General features: G+C 42.9%; 1 protein-coding gene across 1 annotated transcript; it reads right to left on the minus strand.

Annotated features, from left to right (window-relative positions):
• Window positions 1-1,169: 1,169 nt before the first annotated feature.
• On the minus strand, window positions 1,170-21,982 carry LOC117741807 (WD repeat-containing protein 49-like). The gene is made up of 17 exons (XM_034549031.1): window positions 21,902-21,982; window positions 21,390-21,698; window positions 19,380-19,553; window positions 18,766-18,849; window positions 18,539-18,631; window positions 18,209-18,380; window positions 15,262-15,429; window positions 14,660-14,808; window positions 13,893-14,126; window positions 13,039-13,203; window positions 10,681-10,796; window positions 9,058-9,188; window positions 4,671-4,757; window positions 4,441-4,554; window positions 4,101-4,294; window positions 2,465-2,662; window positions 1,170-1,455 (listed from the first exon to the last, which is right to left on the minus strand). Exons 1-17 carry the CDS (start codon window positions 21,980-21,982, stop codon window positions 1,210-1,212), a joined length of 2,715 nt encoding a protein of 904 aa, XP_034404922.1. The 3' UTR covers window positions 1,170-1,209.
• Window positions 21,983-22,526: the final 544 nt, after the last annotated feature.

The following is a 22,526-nucleotide window of genomic DNA, read 5'->3' on the forward strand; positions in this document are numbered from 1 at the left end:
GGTGGAATGGGTTAATATCCAGAAAACAACTGGATTCAACTGGCAAAATATTACATTATTGTCTATTTCTAAGATTTTCTCACTTCGAATATTTCAAGACATTTTTGTAAAAGACGTATCAGTAGTAAAAACGTATGTATTATATTACTACCTAATTCTAATAACTTTCGGGAGGCGGGTGCCTGGTTAAAAACCTTCGGATGGACACAACCGAGCACCGAGCCGTCGGCCCTCGTCGACGCCTCTTCTTGCTGCAGTTTCTCAATATACGGGAAATCAATTCTAAAATAAAAGCTCAGAAGATCTTTCATCAGATAATCTGGATACTTGTATTCCTTTTGAGAAGCATAAATACACTTAAAAACACTGAATGATCCCTTGACTTCTGGACAAAAATGACAGTCACAGTACGTGTGTGTGTGTGTGTGTGTGTGTGTGTGTGTGTGTGTGTGTGTGTGTGTGTGGTTTAATGATTATAATCAGACCTTTCTAACTTCACATTAACACCATCAGTATTTAGGGCATGAAAATACATCTCAGAAATGTCGAGAGGCCAGAACATAAAAACCTCTAATGCCCAATGTCAAATGCATGAACCAGCCGGAGGTTACTCCATTGGCAATGAATGGGAGGACTGACTTTGAAAACTCTGGCGAGGACTGCCAACTTTTACTGACATTTATATGACAACAGCGCAACCACTTTCAAACCGTAAAAGGCACTCTCTAACTTCCCCCAACAAAAAAAGATGTTGAATACGAGCTCTTTCTTTCTTTCTTTCTTTCTTTCTGTCTCTAAGCATACACAACATAGAATTGGGAGCATCACAAACGCTATTTCATTCTTTGTGGTTGTGAAAGGCAGCCGTAACTATTCACTGTTACACACCACACTGTCCTGAGGCATCGACATAAAATGGGGAAAAGGCTGCAATTTAGTGGTGTTTTTCCTCACTGAATACAAGGGAGACAATGGCTTAAGTTCTCTTTAGTATAACTGTTATGACACTCTTTTTTTTCAATCGACTTGAAGCAAATAACATAAAGAAAAACATAGAATGATAAAAATGTTTCGGTTGTTCCTCCAGAATCCCACTCAAAAGCAGGGATCTTCAATCCCTCAATAGCACGGTGCATCTTTACCAGACAGTGGACATGAGCTGTGAAAATTAAGCTGAAGGTGTTCAACACAGACACAATGCCCTCTCGTCTAGACAGACTCGACCCTTGACCCGGATAAGTGTTTTCTTCCGTCCACTCCTGCAGCCGCCCCAAAGTCCTCACCCTCGTCTTTTACCCCGACCTCTCCACGCTCTGCAGAGGTGTCGGGTCCCGGGTCGGGGAGCGTCTCCCTGGGAGCTGGAGGTGACCTCTTCCCTCCCTGCCCTCCCTGGTCTCGCTCTGGTTCCTGCTGTGGCTGCAGATGTCCGGGTCTCTCCAAGCACCACTGCTCCTCCTACGAATGATGGACAGCAGTGAAGAAAGCAAAACAGCCAGAACATTTGGTTTTCGGAGCGGGATGACCTTGTGACCACAAGAGGGCCACTTTGAATCCGCAGATTAGCTGGGTGTCGTGTGGATTTCAGGACTTGCAGCCCAGTCTGCCAGAGGAACGCTCATCAAACTGGAGTGGGAAGCCTTTCAACGAGAGTCGCTGTATGTTCTCCCTGCTCCAAAACATATTCATAATTGACAGTGTGTCCTTTGAAAAACCGAAATGCTGAATATGGATGTAGTATTTATTTACCTCTAATAAAAGTTACACAGACGGATCTAACAGCACTATCTTATGAAAAAGAAATGTGGCATAAAACACTAAAAGTGAACACAAACTAGATTTAAACAAGCTGCTTTCTTTGTCCACCAGCTCGTTAGTTTGTGTTGCTCCACGGGAATCATCACATGCTTATTACTTTGTATTGCAAAAACTTTACAAAGATGTACATAAATGTATGCTTTTATCCATCTTTCAAGCATGTTCTTCTTTATGTTGTGCTATATTTGTGGGATTGTGTGTGTATGTGTGTCTGTGTGCGCATGTGTGTGTGTGTGCCTGAGGCAAACTGAAATGAAGCAACGGCAAGCAGTCACCGCCCCGGGCGCGCGCACACACACACACACACACACACACACACACACACACACACGCCTAACCATGGCTTGATGCTGGGTTTCACATCCATTTCGTCAACTGGATGCTGCCACCCACCAGCAGGCTGCAGAGTGGGAGGTAAAGTCTTTATCAGAGCCAGCCTGCGCCGCTGTACGTTTGAAATGGGAGGATCTAAAGGCGGCTACCTTGACAGGGTGGAGCTGAACAATATCGCTGCCATCCTAAACTATGTTTTGCTCACATGCAGGCTGTGTTGTGCGTTTCAAGCCACTGCAGTGCACGTAAATGACCTGTGTGTGTGTGTGTGTGTGTGTGTGTGCGTGCGCGTGCGTGCGTGCGTGTGTTTGTATACCTGTCCGAACAGGCCGACGATTTCTCCGGGCAGGTAGCTGAGGACCACGCTGCAGTCGGATGATGCTGAGAGAACGAGGAGCCTGTCGCCATGGAGACACATCTCCAGGTGAGTCACACGGTCGAGGTGTGGGCGGAAACTACGCAGCAGTTTTGGAGGTTCTTTGGTTATTCCGTCATGTGGCTCGAGACAATACTGCTGCAGGGACAGAGGGGCAAAGCAGCGGGTTACTGAAGCTATGCTATGGCTGGATGTACAAAAACATGCATTACATTTATATAATTGTACGGCTGCTAAACGCTAACCCCCTCAGGTGTTGTTACTATGCCTGTCCAGCTTTCCCTTCTCTCACGGTACCAGTTACTAAATTTTTTATGATCTTTGAAACAATTAGGTGCTTGATTTCAGATAGAAGCTGAAACAAAAAAAAAATGTCCCCGGGATATTATATTAGCACTAACTAGAGAGCTCATTAACTTCTTGAAGGGTCATCAGTAATGTAGTTACATTTTGCTAAGCTATAATAGGACAGTTTGTTGAGAGGAAACATTGAAAACGTGACCTTTGGCGATATCTTTTATGCTGCAAGACATTTTTGTCATGAACACAAATGCTTACTTTACTTTGCACGTTGTGTCATATGAAAAATCACAGTGCACAGCAACATGTCAAGACGAGACCCGGCACTGAACTGTGAAGTCCTGCCTCTGTTCGTCATCCAGCCGAGTGCGCAGCATTCTCCAAACTTGCCAAAGGACAGGATTTCTACCAGAGCACTGAGCTTGTCCAACTTCTTCAACTCTGCTACATATATACATACATCTCCATAAATTAAACTTGAAGCCAAATGAGACGCACCCATCTGAATTCATCCCCACTTATAAACTGTGACAGAGATTTGAGCTCTGAATATTGTGGCAATAATACCCGAGAGGGTGTTCTTTGACTGCGATTATGAGCATGACAGTGATGCAGCTACGCCTTGTACCGTTGGTGCGATCCCAAGTCTTCGTAATCAAGAGTCAAAAGGCAAATTTCTGAGGCATCAGAAACTCTTCAACAAGGTTTTGTGTGCAAAGTGTGAGCTGAGGTGGATTTCTAATCAGCTAACTATAGGCTGGAATTAGGGATTTCTTCTAGTGGAGGGGATTTGGCAGAAAGTGTCATGGATACACATTTTTACACATTTGATGTATATTAAATAGAGGACAAATTGCAAACTACACTCCTTCCATTCATTCAAACTGCTTCTCAAGTTGAAAACAGAATATCAAAGAGGACGGGGACATTACCTCCTTCTGCTGTATCAGTGGAGATTTTCTAAATGATTGACTGGTCTGCTTGCACTCGGGCAAGATACTGAGGCTTCAAAATGACTCCGACAGCACTGTCTGTCATTTTGAGGAGTGAACAATATGCCCGATCGAACAGAAATCTGGAGGATCACTCTCCATTGTGTACGACAATCTGTCTCTTGATCTCTGACCCTCCGTCTGGCTCGGTGTTCACCAGCCTCCATCTCTCTCGCTTGTTTTTCAGTCTACAAAAACCTCAGGGTGGCATGTGCTTTCAGTGTGGTTCATGCAGCTGAAATAATACGATATATATTATACATGCATGTGCTACAAACACCTACCTGTATGTCCCAAGTCTTGAGCCTTCCCTCCCTATCAGCTGTGACTAAATAGTTTCCACAGGGGCTGACAGCCGTAACGATTGACCCCAAGTCCCTGTTGTGAGCTGTGAACTGTCCCACCAGACGGCTGTGGATGGTGTTCCAGAGTCGCACCACACCTGAACCTCCACAGGACACCAAGTCTGCACCACCTGCTGGAAATGTTGCAATAAAGAGCAAAGGGTAAAAAGGAATTCCCTGATTTCATTTTGGCAATTTCCTAACATTGTTACTCAAACATTATGCCATGTCCCACATCTTACGGAACGTATTTTAACAAATTACTCCGGTTATACTTTACCTGTAGCTATATCTGCAGACGCGCGTCCTGGTATGAATAACAATCTAGTGATTGCAGTGGAGTTATCAGCGTCTTCTTCGCCATTCACACCGAGCTGGGAATCGGAGACATGACCTAGAATATCAGAGTTGAGCAAAGATTTGAAAAATGAAGAATAAATAAGAGAGACAGATCACAGGCAGATCGTAAATTTGTAGAATTCAGTTGCATCTGTAAGTGAGACTTCTTGCCTTCTTCGAGTTCAGCAAGTGGTTGCAGTTTCCTCAAAGCGTTTTCTGTGCCGTTGTTCCACACTATAATCTCTCCATCATAGCTTCCTGCACACATGAGAGACGAGACGGAACAAAGTGCAAGGGCTTAGGATGAACTCGCACATTGCTATTTGGCTTTTTTGTACTCCCAAAACGCTGCTTAAACTGACAGGCTTTCATGTTAACCAAGTTCATTGAAACAGAAAGAAAATTTGCACACAGTCTCAAAACAATATGAACAATTAGCACAAACTCTGCATCAACACCCCCCCCCCCCCCCCCACCCCTCCCCCCGCCCTTTACTTTACTTTCCTCATGCTGCGGAATCATGCAAGCCAGCCACTAAAAAACACTTTAAAGATGATGAAGCTCAACATCCGTCCTCAGCTACCAACTGTTCCACGACACAACATTCACCTAAAGAGAAAGTGCTTTTCAAATAATATACATTATACATGTGTTAGAAAAAGTTGCGTGGGTTTATAAGATGAGGCAGGAATCTCATCAGGTGGTTCGACAGTTGAACAGTGGGAGTTAATGAGATATGTGAGTGTGCTGGATATGGGGGGGGGGGGGGGGGGGGGGGGGGTAAAGTTTATGAGAGCGTGGGTCGCTTGCATTATTCACGCAGCCCAAGGCCAGAATCTGTATATAAGGGACTTTTATCAGGCTATGTGTGTGTGTGTGTGTGTGTGTGTGTGTGTGTGTGTGTGTGTGTGTGTGTGTGTGTGTGTGTGTGTGTGTGTGTGTGTGTGTGTGTGTGTGTGTGTGTGTGTTCTTGTACTTCTATCACACAGACTCCGTGGGGACCAAAAATGCACACCCCTACCAAAAAAAGTGAAGAATTTTTGAATTGCAATTTAAAAAAAAAAAGCTTTTTTGTAAAATGCTTTTTTGTAAAATGCTTTTTTGTAAAAATGCAATTTTTGAAAAATGCTTTTTTTTCTTTTTTTTAGTTTGTGTGTGTGTTTTTGTCCTTCTATCCCGGTGGGGACTTTTACCTGAGTGCACACAAACTCTCGTCACTGTGGGGACCAAAAATGCACACCCCTACCAAAAAAATGCAATTATAGAAAAATCCTTTTGAAAAATGTGTGACTTTGATGGCTCCAAAAAAATACATCTGTGTGTGTGTTCTTGTACATCTATCGCGGTGGGGACGTTTACCTGAGTGCACACAGACTCTCATCACTGTGGGGACCAAAAATGCACACCCCTAACAAAAAAGTGAAATAAAAAAATGAAGGAACATATTATTCAGTGCAACAGTGTGGCTCTTTGATGGTTCCAAAAAAATACTTCTGTGCGTGCGTGTGTGTGTGTGTGTGTGTGCGTGCATCCGTGCATGTGTGCGGCTGTGTGTGTGTGAGCAGCCAAGCGGAACCTAGATGACTCTGAATATGGATGAGGAGACTTCAGTCCCACATCAGCCAAATGCTCCTGCTGCAACTTGATTCAACTTAAGACACAAACACACACATTCACACACAAACTTGCCTGAGAATCCCAAGCATGTGTGTGTCCAACAAAACTTTAAATTGACTTTTGTCATTGGCGGCCTTGATGCCACCATTGCTTTCACTTGGCACATAACTAACATATAATTTGGCAGCACGTGTGCTTTGATGTGAAAACCGCATTAGTCACTGCAACCCTGAAGAAATGTGCTGGCAAGTGAAACTAATGCGTCAGCGCTTTTAGACGCCGTCTTTGTGAGCGACGGATTTGTGGAAGAAAGAATTACCGGAGATAGTAGAAAATAACACGGCGCTAGTTCACATCTACCTTTCGCTTTCGTGTGCGACTACATGAATGTGGAAACAACGTTGACAGCGTAGTAAAACACAGGAGGAATTTATTAATGATTTACATAATTGTATTGTTTCTGGATAAGAGATTAGTTGCAGAACTTCATGACAAAAACTCATGAACAAGATACTGGTTTCATCTTTTGTCTCACTTTAGGAAACAATCAAAGTGAGTGCTGCTTGTAAAAAAATTATACATATATATATGTATTATTTATGACATTAATCATCTGTATTAATCAGAGTTAGAGAAATAAATTTCAGATATGTGTTCAAAATATGAAATCACAGCTTCTGTTTTTGTCAATTAACAAAAAGTGATTTGGCTTAAGCCTGAAAATGCAACCACACTGTCACATTTCAGAGACATGCAAATAAACACAACTTCAAACACAACAACATACAATATTTTAGACTCTCTCCCCACCCCTGCACACACACACACACACACACACACACACACAGATGAAAGACAGAAAGTACTGCGTCTCATTTCTCCTCACTCCCACTGAGAGAGCTTTAATAAACACAATTTAAATTGGGCATTTGGATTAAATTGGAGGTGGAGGGTACAGCGAGGGGCCATGTGTGTGTTTGTGTGTGTGGGGGGGGGGGGCGAAATGCAGCTAACTAGGGAGATGAGGTACAAAAATAATAATAAATAAACAGAGGGGAACAGGGAGTGTCAGTTGGAGACTGGGATGAAAAGAGGAAGCAGGCAGAAAGAGGTGAAGAACACACCGACAAAGAAATTGGGGAGTGAACTTGGAAGAAGTTCCCAAGTTCACAAAGTAGCTCCAGAATGGTGGTTTTGTTTGGCTCCTATTGATTGCCTTCCAAACCGTTTCTCCCTCCCCTCTTATCTACCTTCCCACCTCCACCCTTCACTTTATCGTTCTCTATCTCCGGGGTCGACGCGTCCCAGAGGGCCGGAGGAGGTCCTCCGCACTCGACTCACGCTGACTAACAGACTGAAACAGTCAAAGTGATACAACTTCACAAACCGAGGAGCATACTGGGGGCACATTGGGAGAAGAGTGTTTGCAGATTGATGGTTATAGAAGTGGACCAGTAAATGGAGGGTTGCCAGTTCAATCCTTCAGACAGAAACATCTAAGAAAGTGTTGCATGCTGAGGCGCTTTGCTTTTTTGTGTTGTTTTTATGTAACTTGCAATTTTTTTTTTTGTTCCCTTCGGTTAATGAAGGTTTTGAGTTGCTCTACGTGACAGCGAGATGTAGTGCCACAGGGTTGAATTCCACGATCCACAAAAACGTACAAAAATAATGTAAAATAGAAAAATAAAACTCCAAAGTTTTTATGATCTCACAGAAGTGAGACACAAATAAGAGTGATTGGAAACAGAGATTAGTCAGAGGGGCCGAGTGTTTTTTGCATTTCAATAAGCACTGGTGTGATGTTAAGACTACTACCGATTTCACATGTGTGAGTCATTTGCATTCGGTTCTACTGAACCCATTGATCAGTTGCCTAATCAATTTGATGGTAATTTGGGATAATGTTGGGTCATGTATGATTTTATATGATCCCGACCAGGAATACCTTCAGTGATATTAAATATAGACACAAAAACACCCGCCTGCTGATCAAACCTACTACGAATGAGACATCTCTCCCACAGAGAGAGAGAGACGGATTAGAAACCAATCAATAAGTGAAATGAGAAGCGTTTATAACTTTTTATTGGAAATATATATATCTTGATCTTTCTCTTATTAGACGGTTATGATATTGGTGTTTTTAATCATATATACTGCTTGATCTTTCCACTTTAATACAGCTCCTAATTAAAAATGTAATTAGGACGGAACTTGCCAATTAATGGGCTCTCACATGTAAAGGTGTTGGCCTGTGGTGAAGGCAAATGTCAGCTCAGGATAGAGGAAAAGGAAGCTGTTGTTCCCCTGAGGAATAAATATTGATCTCTGAAATGAAATGCTGTATCTTTCATCAGTGTGGCTAACAAATGACAGGGAAGAACTCTGACTTAAAAAGGTTCAGGCAGACGGGAAGTCTCGAGAATATCAACTCCCTCATACCCGTTACTACTTTAATGGTCTAATTTGACTGTTTCTAAAATGTGATTTGTACTTCTTTTTTTTAACATGTAACCACATATTCTAAAGTATTACATTTTGATGTGTAGTGTGCATTTATGTGTACAGGCAAACTTACAAGCAATACAAGCGTACTTTTGATTTAAAAATGTTCTTTCTGCACACATACACATGTGCGCACACACGCACACACACACACACACAAAAACACAGTGTGACGTGTGAAGCACGAGTCCTTTGAAAACAACACCACTTGTTTTAATCAGCAGATAACTGCTCACGGTTATTTTTCAAGCTCGCTTTTTGAAGATTCATATTAGTTTCCGAGCCTTTAATCCACACCCCCAATCTTTCCATTTTACTTCTTCCTCTGCACAGACCCTCACTTTTTTTTTAGGAAAGAGAACACAGGGAATTACAGAATTATCAAACTTGTTCATCCTGTGTACACACACACACACACACACACATTTACACACACCTGTGACCAGAGTCTGTGGAGGCTGGAATGCGGCACAGAGCACATCACTGCGATGCTGAACACCTCCTTTCCACTCCGACGGTTCAACAAAACACTGCGAGAAGGAGTGCAGACGGAAAACTGTTAACATCCTACAGAGAGACAGAGAGGAGGCGATGGTAAGAAGTGAGGAAGGCGTAAAGGTGTAAAGGTGTAAAGCTACGCTACACATACAAACCTGACAGACTTTCATAACAGTATATGCTGATGCACAACCTAGTTCATCAACACACAGTGTTATCTAAAGGATTTTCAATAAGATGCTTGTATATAGTTGACTTCAACAATATGGATGAGGTCTAAACTTGTTTATTTGACTTCAGAAAAAGACTTCTCCTCGGACACAGTAGGCTAACAAACGGACAGATGGGATCGAGCGATAGGTAATGAGACCCCCTTCTCTTTGTCGGATCCTTTCCATAATGCTGTCGGACACTTATAATATCAATCTGAGGCGGAAAAAAACAGCACTTCCAGCTAACGCAACGCTCACTTGCCCTCGCAGCTCGTTTCGCGGCTGCTGGTTCCAGCAATGTCCCTCAATACTGGACCAATTCCAAAAATTGCTTTCCCCCCCATTAGTCTTTTAGACACAGAAACATGGCAAAAATGAGTTGAGATACTCGGAAGTTTCACTTTAATACGTTTCATTTAGTCATGCTTGGGATCATTTGTAAGGATAATCCTAAATAAATCCTTTTTTGCCTGTAACAGATTCAAACTTTGCTTTACACATGCTATGCATAAGGCCATTGTTTGTTATGAAAACGGAAGATGTTTCTGCACACCACACTGCTACAGCAGACGCAATGCATAGGGAACTGGTGTATATATATTAGCACACCTGCGATGAGTTTCACTTCTTTAACATGTTGTTAAGTCATGACTTTTAATGCACTTTTATTTACTTTTTATTGTTGGAAGTGTACCAAAAAAATTATGCACAGATATTTCAACCTGCATGAGATCGTATGAGCAGCATACTTTGAATTAGATGCCATGCAACACAGAACTGTGTGGATTAAACTGTGAGAAGAAACAGGAAGTTAACGGCGGTAGTTTCTTTTACTGCTGCTGATCTGTCATCCATGTTCTCTTTACCGCTGTGACACCCCAGAGAGCAAGACAGTGTGTGTGTGTGTGTGTGTGCGTGTGTTTGTGTGTGTGTGTGTGTGTGAGTGAGTGTATGTGCAGAGAAGAAAGAGAAAGACAGAGAGATGTTAGCTCACTGACAAGTGCAGCTCTCGGTGTGAAATGATGATGATGATGAAGAGCAGATGTGATGTGGGTATAAAAGAGAAACACACACACACACTCTAACACACAAATATGAGGTGGGCCAGCAATACTCATTAGAGTCCAGATGTCTGGTTGGCTCTGAGTCTTTGGCAGACAGAGGTTGCAGGAGAGGACACAAACACACACACACACACACACACACACACTCATTTGCAGTCTCTTTCAACGTGCAAATATACACAGTCGATTATGTTACTGCCTCAAAACTCATAAGACTCACCTCCGGGGCTTAAATTTGCACCACAGATTTAGTTTTCCATAATAAACCAACTTGAATACACGCACCTTTCCCAGCCCACCACCAGTATACTCCTCTTCAGCAGCAGGACCTGTGAGATCTCCACAGCCCGACCCAGGCCGGCGTTCATTCTGTGGAGGCAGCGGCCGTTGAAGTTCCACACCTGCAGCACACAAAGAAAACACTCAAAACCCGATGACACACCTAAATGCAAACAGAGACCCCCAGTCAACATGTCACCTTCCTTGAACAGAACGTTTTGACACAAGACAAACTGTACATATTACAACCTTTTGAAGAACTTAACATTCTCAATATGTTCCTGTCTGGAAAAGAAAGAAAGAGCAGAAATAGTAGTACAATTGTAATTATGTCAAGATGTTGTTAAATGCCCCAAGTGGGGATGAAAACTATTGTTTGTACTTCCATCAAACATGACAGCTCAGGTAACATTTCACACTGTTTGTCCAATTGTGCACGATGACGCAGTTTGGATGTGTGTTGTGGCATTTAACAAAGAGACACTGATTGGCCCGATGGGAAACGTTGTAATTAAAAGGTCAAAATTGAATGGCCCTAACTGCTACGCCACAGGTTTCAGTGTTGATGAAAATTGGAGCGATGATGCCGCTTGTTGCTAATTGGCCCGAGGGGCGCCTGCCTCTTCTGCCGAGGACGACTCGTGTCGTCGTTTCACACGGCACTGTGAGTGCATACCCGACGCCGCTTGCGCATGCACGGGATGCACATAGCTGCATCCTCACCACGGCTCATGGGGTCAGAGAGCTGATGTGGTTGATTATATTGATTATAATGTGCATAATTATTTTACTAATCTGTTGAAAACAACCGCACTGAGCGTGGAGTCATTATGCAGTGCTTAAATGTGGAGTGCAAATACAACCACAGAGCGCCACTCGTTTGAAATACATATTAATAGACACATGCTTGCATGTGCAGACACATAATTCGAGAGGGCACAGACTCAGAGGGCCGTAACTGTTTTCTAAATCGCAAAAATGTGAACAAATGCTCATTATGCATGGTGTCAACATGCATAACTAAACACACAGTATCTCGCTTCTCTTTGAGAGGCACATAATGATACCTTATTGGTATGCCACTGTTGAATATATACCGGCCCTCACAAACAGCACGCCACTAATTTTCCACAAACTCATACCATTTCCTAATAAAAAGGGGGTATGCCACTCTTGTGGCTTTACAGTTACCGAAATAAGACACCAGTGCAGCCCTCTGATACATATGCAGATGTGATGCAAATATTTTGATTTTACTATATGCACTACAGTAAATGTTGTGTTTGTTTTTTCTTATCGTTTAAAAATAGAAATGAAAAATTAGAGGCTGGTAAGTGGCAAATTGCAAAAATAAGTTTCCAAAGGTCTAACAGTGCCCCCTCTTGGCAGATGTAGAAACCTGCCCTCACTCAGACATGCCAACGTTGGAATTTATTGGAAAACTACATCTGATGTGATCAATACAAACATTGTTGTCACAGACGATATGAAGATTTGCCAACAGTGAAAAAAGTCCTTGATGACGATCAAAACAGTAGTTGCATGCTGGTAAAAAAAAAGGCATATACTGTTGGATCACCAGTGGTATGTCCGAACCGGGAGGTAACCTCCGTATTTCAGGAAGTGCCTTATACTTGCATTCTTTCAAATGGCCAGCAGGGGGCGACTCCTCTGGCTACCTTAAGGCATGTTAGCTAAGGCTCGACCCATTATTAGCTTAGGCTCCATCACCAAGGATATATTTTACAACCATTGTTAGAAAAGCATTGTGCATAAGCTAACAAAAGACACATAAGACTATACTAACATATTTATTCCTAGAGGATTTTTGTCAAACAAATCACCACGGTGATGCTATATCGACGTTCGTGGCAATATAATAATAATAATAATAATAATAATAATAATAATAATAATAATAATAATAATAATAATAATAATAATAATAATGCCCCGTGGCGTCTGCCCTGTGGTAGATAAAATGGGGAAAAGGGCCATAGGATGCTGCAAATGTTTAAAAAAAACACATGCAGCTGGCTTTCTTTACATTAATATTTTAGTCAATATAATGTATTTAATTTTTTGGAGTAGTGACAAATTTGAAATTCTTTTGTTTTCTAACAGCTACTTCACCTTGCTCTTCACATCGTGTCATCAAAATCTAATCTCTGCCATTTTTAGCTTTCAGAGTTTGCATTCTTTAAGACTGACATGCAGCTATACGGTTCACAGATGAACAAGTGTGTGTGTGTGTGTGTGTGTGTGTGTGTGTGTGTGTGTGTGTGTGTGTGTGTGTGTGTGTGTGTGTGTGTGTGTGTGTGTGTGTGTGTGTGTGTGTGTGTGTGTGTGCGTTAGTCCACCTACCTTGATCTCTCCGTCAAGGCCTGCAGTAAACAGCCTGGTCTGCGTACCGTCCAGGGCCATGGTGGAGATCTCATTGTTGCCGTGACAACGGTGGAACTGCTTGACCTTTTGGCCTGTGTGAGCCAGCCAGCAGATCACAGAGGAGGCAGAGTCGCTGCTGACTACCTGCAGAGAGAGAGAACGAGAGAGAGAGAGAGAGGATATCAATCATCAAGAAGAGTTTGATCCCTTTTATGCTGTGAAAAAGGCCGGTTCCGCTGATGGATTCTTTGATGGTTCTCACAAAGCCAAACAATTTTCCACGCTTCGTTACACTTTATTTTAGTGCTAAGCCACCACTCAGGAAAACATGTGACTAATGTTGCTGTCAAGTGGGGATGAAAGCGAGAGTGACTGCACTCTTTAAGATGAGAGACGTTCTTATTGGTTACATTAGCTAGTTTTGTTCTTATGCGTGTGGTGTTCCTACCCTGTGTGGGGAAACTAATGTCAGCTGTGGAAGTCATGGAGAGGGGTGAAGGGGAAACAAACAGACAACAAATCATAATAATGACGCATAATAAAAATAGGTAGAAAGCATTATTCATCTTGCAAACCTCCGTTTATTCTCTAACCAAATGTTGCTAAATTAAGAGCATGTGATACGATTGAAAGCTCCAGAACATCTACTAATTGGAAGATTTTAAAGCGTCCGCTTCCGAGGTCAAGAATGAACTTTCAAACACCCCGTTCAGAACAACGATACAGCCTGCCATCTGCTTGCCGTATGCCTCTTGGATAAAGATCACCAGAAAACAGTGAAAGAGACCAACATTAAAGAAACACAGTCTCAGGGGTCCATTTCAACCGCACACCTGTCTGAACAGACTGTTATACAGCACACAGGTCACAGGGTGCTCGTGGCTGCTGGTCCTCTCCTCTTCCTCCGTGGTCTCCAGCAGGAGGAGCAGGCTGTTGAAGGAAAGCACGAGGGACTGACGCTCCTCGTGGACAAACAGGAGTGTGTGCGTGTCCTCCTGCGTCTCTGGGAAGACACCGGCCAGGCGGTGAACACACAGCTGACGAGATACATCCCATAGACACAGGACCTGGAAAGAGGAGTGATGTGAACAAGACATTATCATGATTACAGAGCAAATACAACAATTGCAAAGAAATATGATTACTGCCTGTTCTCTCTATGTGACACTTATTGCCATATTGCTTTTAGAGCACACAACAAGAGGACTGTCGCCGTTCCAGGAGCTCTTCCAGAGGAATCCGAGGTAAAGCTTCTTGCAATGGCAGATGGTGTTTGAGCGAAAAAAGGCAGATGGAACATAAATCAGTTCTTAAAATATTCATTATCTCCAGAAAAGCCAAAGCGTAGGCAAACATGCAATGGTGGAGAGGAAATGCAGCAAAAGCGACAACATCCTATTTGCATTAGAAAGAAGAAGAGGCTGAAAGGAGATGTGGTCTTCATTTTGAGAGATGTCAGCTCTCATCATGGCAACGCTCCTTCCTCTGCCGTAACTATAGCAAGGTATCACAATTAATATAACAATGATAGGGCTCTTTATCTTTACATTATCTTTTTTTTCTTTCTGGCAGAGCTGCACACAGAGACACGCACGCCTACCTTATCTTTGGAGTAGCTGAGCAACTGTTGCCGGGTCTGCATGAAGCGAACCGCGGTGACGGGGCCTGTGTGCCCGATGAGCCGGCAAACCGGCTTTGAGGTCACAAACGGGTTCCACAGCAAGACCTGATGATCCACACCTGCCGTGGCTGTAGCCAATCAGAATGTCTCAAATTAGCAGCGGCGCTAAACGCAATTAATTAGAGGAAATTCTGTTCTGTTGTGGGTGGGTGTGGGGGGTGGGGGGGGGGGGGGGGGGGGTTCTTGAGGAGGTCCTGAGGAGGTCCCGGGACAGAGGATGTCGTATGTGTACAGATTTTAAAGCCCTCTGAAGCAAATTTGTGATTTTGGTCTATAACAAATAAATTGAATTGAAACCATAATTTAATGGTTTTTAGTCGCCCATAACCAATTCAGTACATAACTACACATGAATATTTTTTTCTGGTGAAAGTGCTTTTTAATGCGCTTTCTTCACAACTCTGAAACAAATTTCCGGCTGTATAAATCAAACCAAGTTGAGGATGAGCTCCGATATTATTAACATAATACTCTCACGACATTGAGAAATATTATAATTTGGACTACACGTTGGTTCCCACCTATGAGATTGAGTCCACGGTGGTGGTCCATGTCCCACACACCCCTCTTTGTAAAGAAAGAAGTGACCCGCAGAGCCCTGCTTTCCGTTCCCCTCCAGCCGATCACCACGCTGCTCTGCGCTCTGGTGCTGCAGGACACGAAGGCCTCCAGCGAGTCCAGGTAACGAACTGCAGGAAAAAGTGGAAGGAAATGATGACAGACATAAAGGCAAATTAAATCAATCAGTGTGTCTTTCTGGAGTTGATGTGCATTCTGGTCGTCAGCGTAGATGGAAATCTATTGTTCATAATGCATCGGCATGCTTTTTACTTCTGTATCACCCGAAAGCACAGATCACCTGGTTGACTTGTATTTGTGAGATGGGTCCACATCCCGTGACTATGGAGGAGTGTGTTCACGTGCATAGAGTCTCGATATGACAGACGAACAATTGGGTTAATTCATCAAAAACATTACCCACACATCTGTCCTTGTTGGACTTTCGCTCTGTCTGTCTGTCAGTTGTTGACTGTCTGTTTCTAGGTCTGTATGTCTTAACTTTGCTGGTCGACCATTCACTCCACCTGCATGTATGTCTTTTGTTGTGGTTTACCTGTCTGTAGTTATATATTTAAATTACTGTATGCTTTTACTCTGTCCATTTTAACATAGTTCTCCCTTATTTTATTTTGCTTGTTTGTACATTGTATATGTAATCTTATGTTTTTAGGTTTGTTTCATAACATCTGCCTCTTGGGACTACAGATGAAAAATAGCCTCTCGGCTAACTCTGGCACATTTACAGAAATGTTTATATTAATGTGCACTTTCCCTTATCAAATAAACAAATTTTAAAAAAACTAAAAAAAAAGAACACAGATTTGATCATAACTTTCTCTGTACAAACTAAATGAAGACCACAGGCTTCCAAGCGGCCTCTCTGATGGGAATAAATGAGTTCTCTAGCTAATTCAGTGTAAAAGAAAATATATATAAACATTGCAACATAGGTGATGACACACTGTTCATTAGTTACTTAATCCTTCTGATGTCAAGAAGGCTGTCGCTACCAGAAATCTGAAGGCCATCCACTCAGTGAAATGTCTAAATGTGCATTGACTTAAAACCAACCGATCCACAGGCGCTCAGCACAGCATAGAATTAGGCCGGTTTGATTTGCTCACTGGCATTACAGAGAATGTAATGGATCTTGCATCATCATCCGTCTCAATTAACACTTTGATTGAGAACAGCTAAATTGGATGCCGCACGTCTCCATTAGGAGGCTTCTCGCCTTTCAAATACTGCACAAATAAGTGCGAGTTGTGAGATGGCATGTGACAGTCGCAGGTCAAAGATCGGCCGCATCGCTAGGGCAAATAATTACGTTTGATTACATTTTCATACACCACGTCTTTTTCTCCATTAAAAGATCAGTGGATTTTCCGACGGCGTTGCATGACTCATCATTGATTAATGAGGCCATCTCTCTCACTGACACAGACGGATCATAAATCAAGCTATTTGTGATGCAGACACACATACAGAACATCTGCTTCAGCCGGCGTCGTACGTAATGTCACACTTTTATTGCTGTGAGTTTAGGATTGGAAAAGGAACAGCAGGAGTCACTGTATGTCTAAATCAAAGCAAGTGACACAATGACATTTATCCTTGATGTCCTTTTTCATTTCTTTGATCACAGCGTTATGTGGATATCTTAATGCTCCTTTCCTTTTCGGACACACACTTCCTACAGCTCTTCTTCCTTGTCCTTACTGATCTGTGTCCTTCCCAATTTCCTCTCACTTTTTCCCTCTCTGTTCCAACAGCCTCCCTTCCCTTCCTCTCCTCCTCCCCACCACCCCCTCCTCCCTCCTCTCTCTGGTGGCCCGTGAGCCCGAAGGTTTGGAGGTCTGGATAACCAGCCATGTCTAATAGTACACAGCCCACTCATACTGCAGGGTGGGCAACTTCAAAAGAAAGGAACCAGCACCCCAGAGGTCCTTTCTCACACTCTCAAAACACCACACACTCATAAACACAGCCAGCAAACGTTGGCATGCACCCTCTCTTGTTGATACGCATGCATGCACACACAGCCTGCCAAATTTAAATTAAGCAACGCTTTTAATGTTTTGACACCGACTCCCGTTTCCGTCTTCTTTTTTTTTTTCCCTTGTCTTGCTTATTTATTTGTACTTTATTCTTGTTTTCCTCCTTTATCAGGATCTCTCCCCTTTCAGCCAAACCTATAGTCTCAGAGCGCTGCTCCGGATGAGTTATTATCAAACAGCCCAATGACACTTCAGAAGGACTCTACGAATGATGCAATCGCAATACGTGTGTGTGTGTGTGTGTGTGTGTGTGTGTGTGTGTGTGTTTCCATGGTATTGCTTAAGCCGTTATTGTCCAAAAAGTGAGCAAGCGAGCACAGACGGTGGTTCTCCTTCCCAGGCGTCAAGGTGAAAGTGTGTGTTTGTGAGCATCAGGTATCCCGGACACCCGGAGTGTGTTCTTTGTTTCCTTTCTCTCTGTCATCTGAGCCCCTGGTTCTGTATCCTTGCTTTCATGCTGTCGGACTAACAACACTCTTTTTGACCCGAGGCCCCAGATGAATTCAGTTAACTATAGGAATGAAAAACAGCAGGATCCGGGGTCCCATTAGCCAACACAAAACTCATTTAGAAATACCAGCTTGATGGTTTCTTATCTACGATTGCAGGCTCCTCCAGTTGGCCCCTTCATGTGCATACAATATGAGTAAGGCAGCAATTTGAGTTGAGACAGGACAATGAAAAGGCAGAGAAACAATGACAACGCTACAGTAAAGTCATGCTTGTATGCATTTGTACCAGTTGATTGGGCTTTCATCAAAGAGAGACTGAAAGAAGTGTATTTTTGCCTCATAAAAGCACGTATACATTTTTTTTTTTGTGTGTGAGTGGCCGTGTTTGTAATTGCTACCTTTTCTAACCCATGCAGGTGTGTGCCCTCGGTGTGTCACTGTGTAACAGGAGCGATGCTTTCCTTTGACCAGCTCGTCCCAGAGGACGATGTCTGCTGAATCGGAGTCCGTCCTCAGACCGAGTCTCTCAAACAGAGAGATCTGAGCTGAGGTAAAATATAAAGCGCTGACCTGGGATAACACACACACACACACACACACACACACACACACACACACACACACACACACACACACACACACACACGTATGGAACAATTGACTGATGAACACAAACAGATGAAAAGAACAATGTTCTGCCTTCCTCTTTCTAGCATTCTGTGTATTACCTGTCCTCCAATGTCTCCGATGGTGAGGATGGCCACGTCCGGGTTAAAGGGATCCACCCAATAGTCTAGACACCAGGGAGTGAACTTCAACCCCTAAAAAAGAAGTGATGTTTACAGTATATATCAATATACTATATATATATATATATATATATATATATATATATATATATATATATATATATATATATATATATATATATATATTTATACTCTGGATCGGTTACCTGTAGTTTATGCTTGCACCCAAAGTCCTGCTTTGACAGAATGTCATAAAAACACACCTCCTTACTTGTGAAAGACACAGCTATCTGAGGAAAAGGGAGTGAAAATGATTATGTAATTAGAAACAGAGACGCATAGAGGTAGAAAGCAATTCAATTCATCAGTGTGATATCAATAATAATGGAACAACTTCCCTGACTGATAACTGAAGCATAACTGGAGCATTCTCATGTGTGTCGCCCACAAATCTGTTGGTTGAATTGCTAAAAAGAAAGTGTGCTGATCAATAATTGATGGTCTTATGCACTGAAAAAAATGAATGTTTACTTTCTGAACATTACGCAACGGCTTCATGCCTGCAATGCCATCAACCAAAACCTCTGATCAATGATTAATTGATTGACTGAAATGCTTGTTTACCTCTGTGCAGTACAATATATGCCCTAATAACTCAGACTACGTGTCAATAATTCCAGTAAATGATTCCTACGATAACATTTTCGTCAGTTGTGTAAAACTAGATCCAAAATGTGGCAACACGAACCCGGGGACACACCACTCAGCGATTTGACTGACACGGCTTCCTTATGTGACTTCATGGAGAAGGGAGAGTCACCTTGTGGACGTTGTGCAGCAGCACCACGTCTGTGACCCAGAGGTCTTTGGGTGAGACCGTGCTGTTTTGCAGTCGATGCGTGTGCAGGAGGGACATGTCTTCCCCGTCCCGCAGGCCCACAGTTCCTCCTCTGCTCACGGTCAGATACTGACCTGAACTCTGCAGGTGCAACACCTGGAGAGAGCCGAGGACATCACAGAGCAACATTTAACCTGGACAAATTGGCTCGGGGCGACTTTCTGCTTGCGCAACACTTTTTCTTTTTTGTAAAACTGACCTTCAGAACAGCTTTGATGCTCTTATTTGAATGTGACATTATTAATTAGTCAAATGGAGGCTACAGCCTTTAAGATTAAAACATCTCTGTTGAAAGTATTTACTTTCCTTTCATGAGGATCTTCAGCCATAAAACTGCACTAGAATAACTTCATCAAACACCCTCAATCTTCCTTTTATTGGAAGCATGTGAGTCTGGCACATTCTTCCGTGCAGTAACTAATAAAAAAACAAAAAGGATTAATGAATGATGCCATTTTATTGGCGAGGCTACAAGAAGAAGATAATAAAAAAACTGAGAGTGGCAGAAAAGAAAAAAAGGCTTGAGCTGACTGTGTATGATGAGAAAGAGACATTGAATATCGTTAATGAAAGACGAGGTTTATTAACGCTAATCGAAGAGAGGTCAGGGCTTTGATTTAGTATCAATGTAATTACTTCACTTTCTCACAGCCAACTGCAGTCTTTACGGAACCTCTCAGACTGGCGTGTCATGCATTTATCTCTAATTATTCTAATTACCCATTTATCAACAGCTGGTAAGTCACTGGTATACGATGAATATATCTTGCAACTTCTTTTCTCATGAAGCACTGGCATTTTACCTGCTGCATATTGCTTACATCATTATTATTTATTTTTGGTACTTCTCCATTTGTGGATGTATGTGACTGCCTTTGCGATAAAGAGCCAAAGTCATGCCCACTTTTCAAGCTATCCTGCCCCATTAGGAAGATTGTTTTAGTGAGACTTACAAATCTGCTCCCATTTTTGTGTCACTGAAGCTGTAATTATTAAATGGTAACAAACTAAATTCTACTGCTAATGGGAGATCCCCATTTAGCTTACATTTTGGAGACCCCAGTATATTCAGTCAGACCATTGAAGGAAAATGGACAAATACGTGGAATACCAAATACTTGTAGAACAGAAACGAAACAGGAAGTGGGACTTCCAGGACATAATTGTGACATTAATTACTCCAGGGTTAAAGCAGCATTAAATATTTTTGCAAAGAGTTGTCTGTTTACAATATTAGCAGACATGAAGGTGTTTCTGGTAACCTGACGAACACAAGTCCAATATTTGCTCCCTTTAAGCTGCTTTTCTTTCCTTTCCGGCGAGTCTTTTATCTGCCGCTTGGCGATGGGAATGATGGGGTCTGTTGGGGGTTTGAGTGCAGCTTTTTGTATATTTTTTTACTACCCTGCTTAAGTTAAGCGCCAATCTTTACTGACATTGTTTCAAACTGCAATTAGTCTTCTGAGCCCCATTAGTCCGTCTGGCTCTTTAAGACTGATCGAAGCTAAAGGGGTCAAAACCTTCCAGCCATTTTGAAAACAACTTCCACAACATCCTGACATTTTGACATTCTCAGGATTGAAAGATTAAAGTGGTGAGCCATCATTTTCTCCACAGCAGTATAGGCACTTTATGCCAGCCGCTTCATTTACATATTAATTGATAGATGTTAAATGTAAAAAGAGTCCAGAGCCATTTATCTCCAAAGAGGTGAGTCATTTTGATGAGCAAGACCCTTATACTTTCAAACTTTTCCTCGCGCAATGTTTAATAATGTGGAATTCCACCCGGTCAGCAGGGTTATGGATTCTCCAGTCAGTCAATGTCAAAATGCTGCAAATAGATCATATGTTTAAAATGGGCGACATGTTCCAAACCCCCATAATAACCTCTTCGTCTCTTCAGCCTCCAAGAGGTCAGTGACCTTTTTACCTTTTGGACCGGGTCTCGGTGTTGACAGGTCAAAGTGCGCGGTGGCTTCCAGCGAGGCACGCTGCTGGTTCTGGTGTCCTTTACTTTATCAGAAAGCTCCAGGAGCAGAAAAGAGCACAGGCCTCCCCAGTCGACTCGGCCCTCCTCCTCCACGCCGTCGACGTCCAGAAGGAGGCCGCGGTGCTCTTGAGTGACAACCACACTGTCAAACAGGAGGCCGTAGTCCTCCTTGGAGCCCCGGCCAACTGAGGACCAAGCCAGATCGGTGAATTCAGCCCTGGACAAGGAGCGAGGTGCACCCGAGGGGTCCTGTGGGAGACATTGCGCAATGTCAGCTCACAGATAAACAGCGTTCAAACACAATGTGCTAAAGACTCTTCTCTGACCTTTAACGCATTTCTTATGAGACCTATTATGGGATACTACTGGTAAACAAAGATACAGAATACACTCTAACAGTCTTTTTTAAGTGTTAATTAACTGTGTTGTAATATTGATAAAGTGACACGCACCAGGAAGAGGCCCTGCAGCGTTCTATAGTCCTCAGTCTCCATCCTGCTTTCAAGTTGTGCCACCTCCATCCTCGTTCCCATGGTTACAGCTCAGACCTGTCCATCGTTCACCAACATACAAGGCAAGGTCAGGAAGGTGACGCACGCGCGTGCGAGTCGGCGCTGACGACACGCCGTCAAATAATAGATCCCCCACAGTTCTAGGTGTTTCATGACGAAAACAAGATGTTCCCAGCTCGAGTAATCCCTTAGTAACCATCTATATCTGTTTCACAGCAGGTTGTCATGTCACCATAATCATACGGCGGAGTCACAGCGGCAGCAGATTTCTTTTGTTTGCTCTATCCACAGTTGAATGTCTTTCATTTTCAACAGAATCTTTCCCTCCGCTCAGTTGGCTTTCAAAAGGCGGGTGAACGGATCCCCCATGTGATGTCTTGGGGAACGGTTGGAGGAGGCGGCAGGTTGCCGAAGCATGTCAAGCCTTTATTATGTCAGGTAACACAATACTGGAGACAGGTAGGTGAGCAGCGGCAGGTAGAATGTGTTAAATTAGCCTGAGTGGTGATTAAAAAGCATGTTGGAGGTCCGAGAGAGAAATGTGAGATGACGTGAGAAGTTTCAT

The sequence above is a fragment of the Cyclopterus lumpus genome, chromosome 13 (assembly GCF_009769545.1).
Source record: "Cyclopterus lumpus isolate fCycLum1 chromosome 13, fCycLum1.pri, whole genome shotgun sequence".
Lineage (NCBI taxonomy): Eukaryota > Metazoa > Chordata > Actinopteri > Perciformes > Cyclopteridae > Cyclopterus > Cyclopterus lumpus.

Excerpts from the sequence above, each read along its gene's own strand:
- LOC117741807 (XM_034549031.1), bottom strand. The coding sequence starts at position 21,982 with ATGGGAACGAGGATGGAGGTGGCACAACTTGAAAGCAGGATGGAGACT. Across the intron at positions 14,127-14,659 it reads TCAGCTACTCCAAAGATAAG|GTCCTGTGTCTATGGGATGT; the intron begins GTAGGCGTGCGT and ends TCCTCTTTCCAG. Across the intron at positions 2,663-4,100 it reads TCAAGACTTGGGACATACAG|CAGTATTGTCTCGAGCCACA; the intron begins GTAGGTGTTTGT and ends CTGTCCCTGCAG.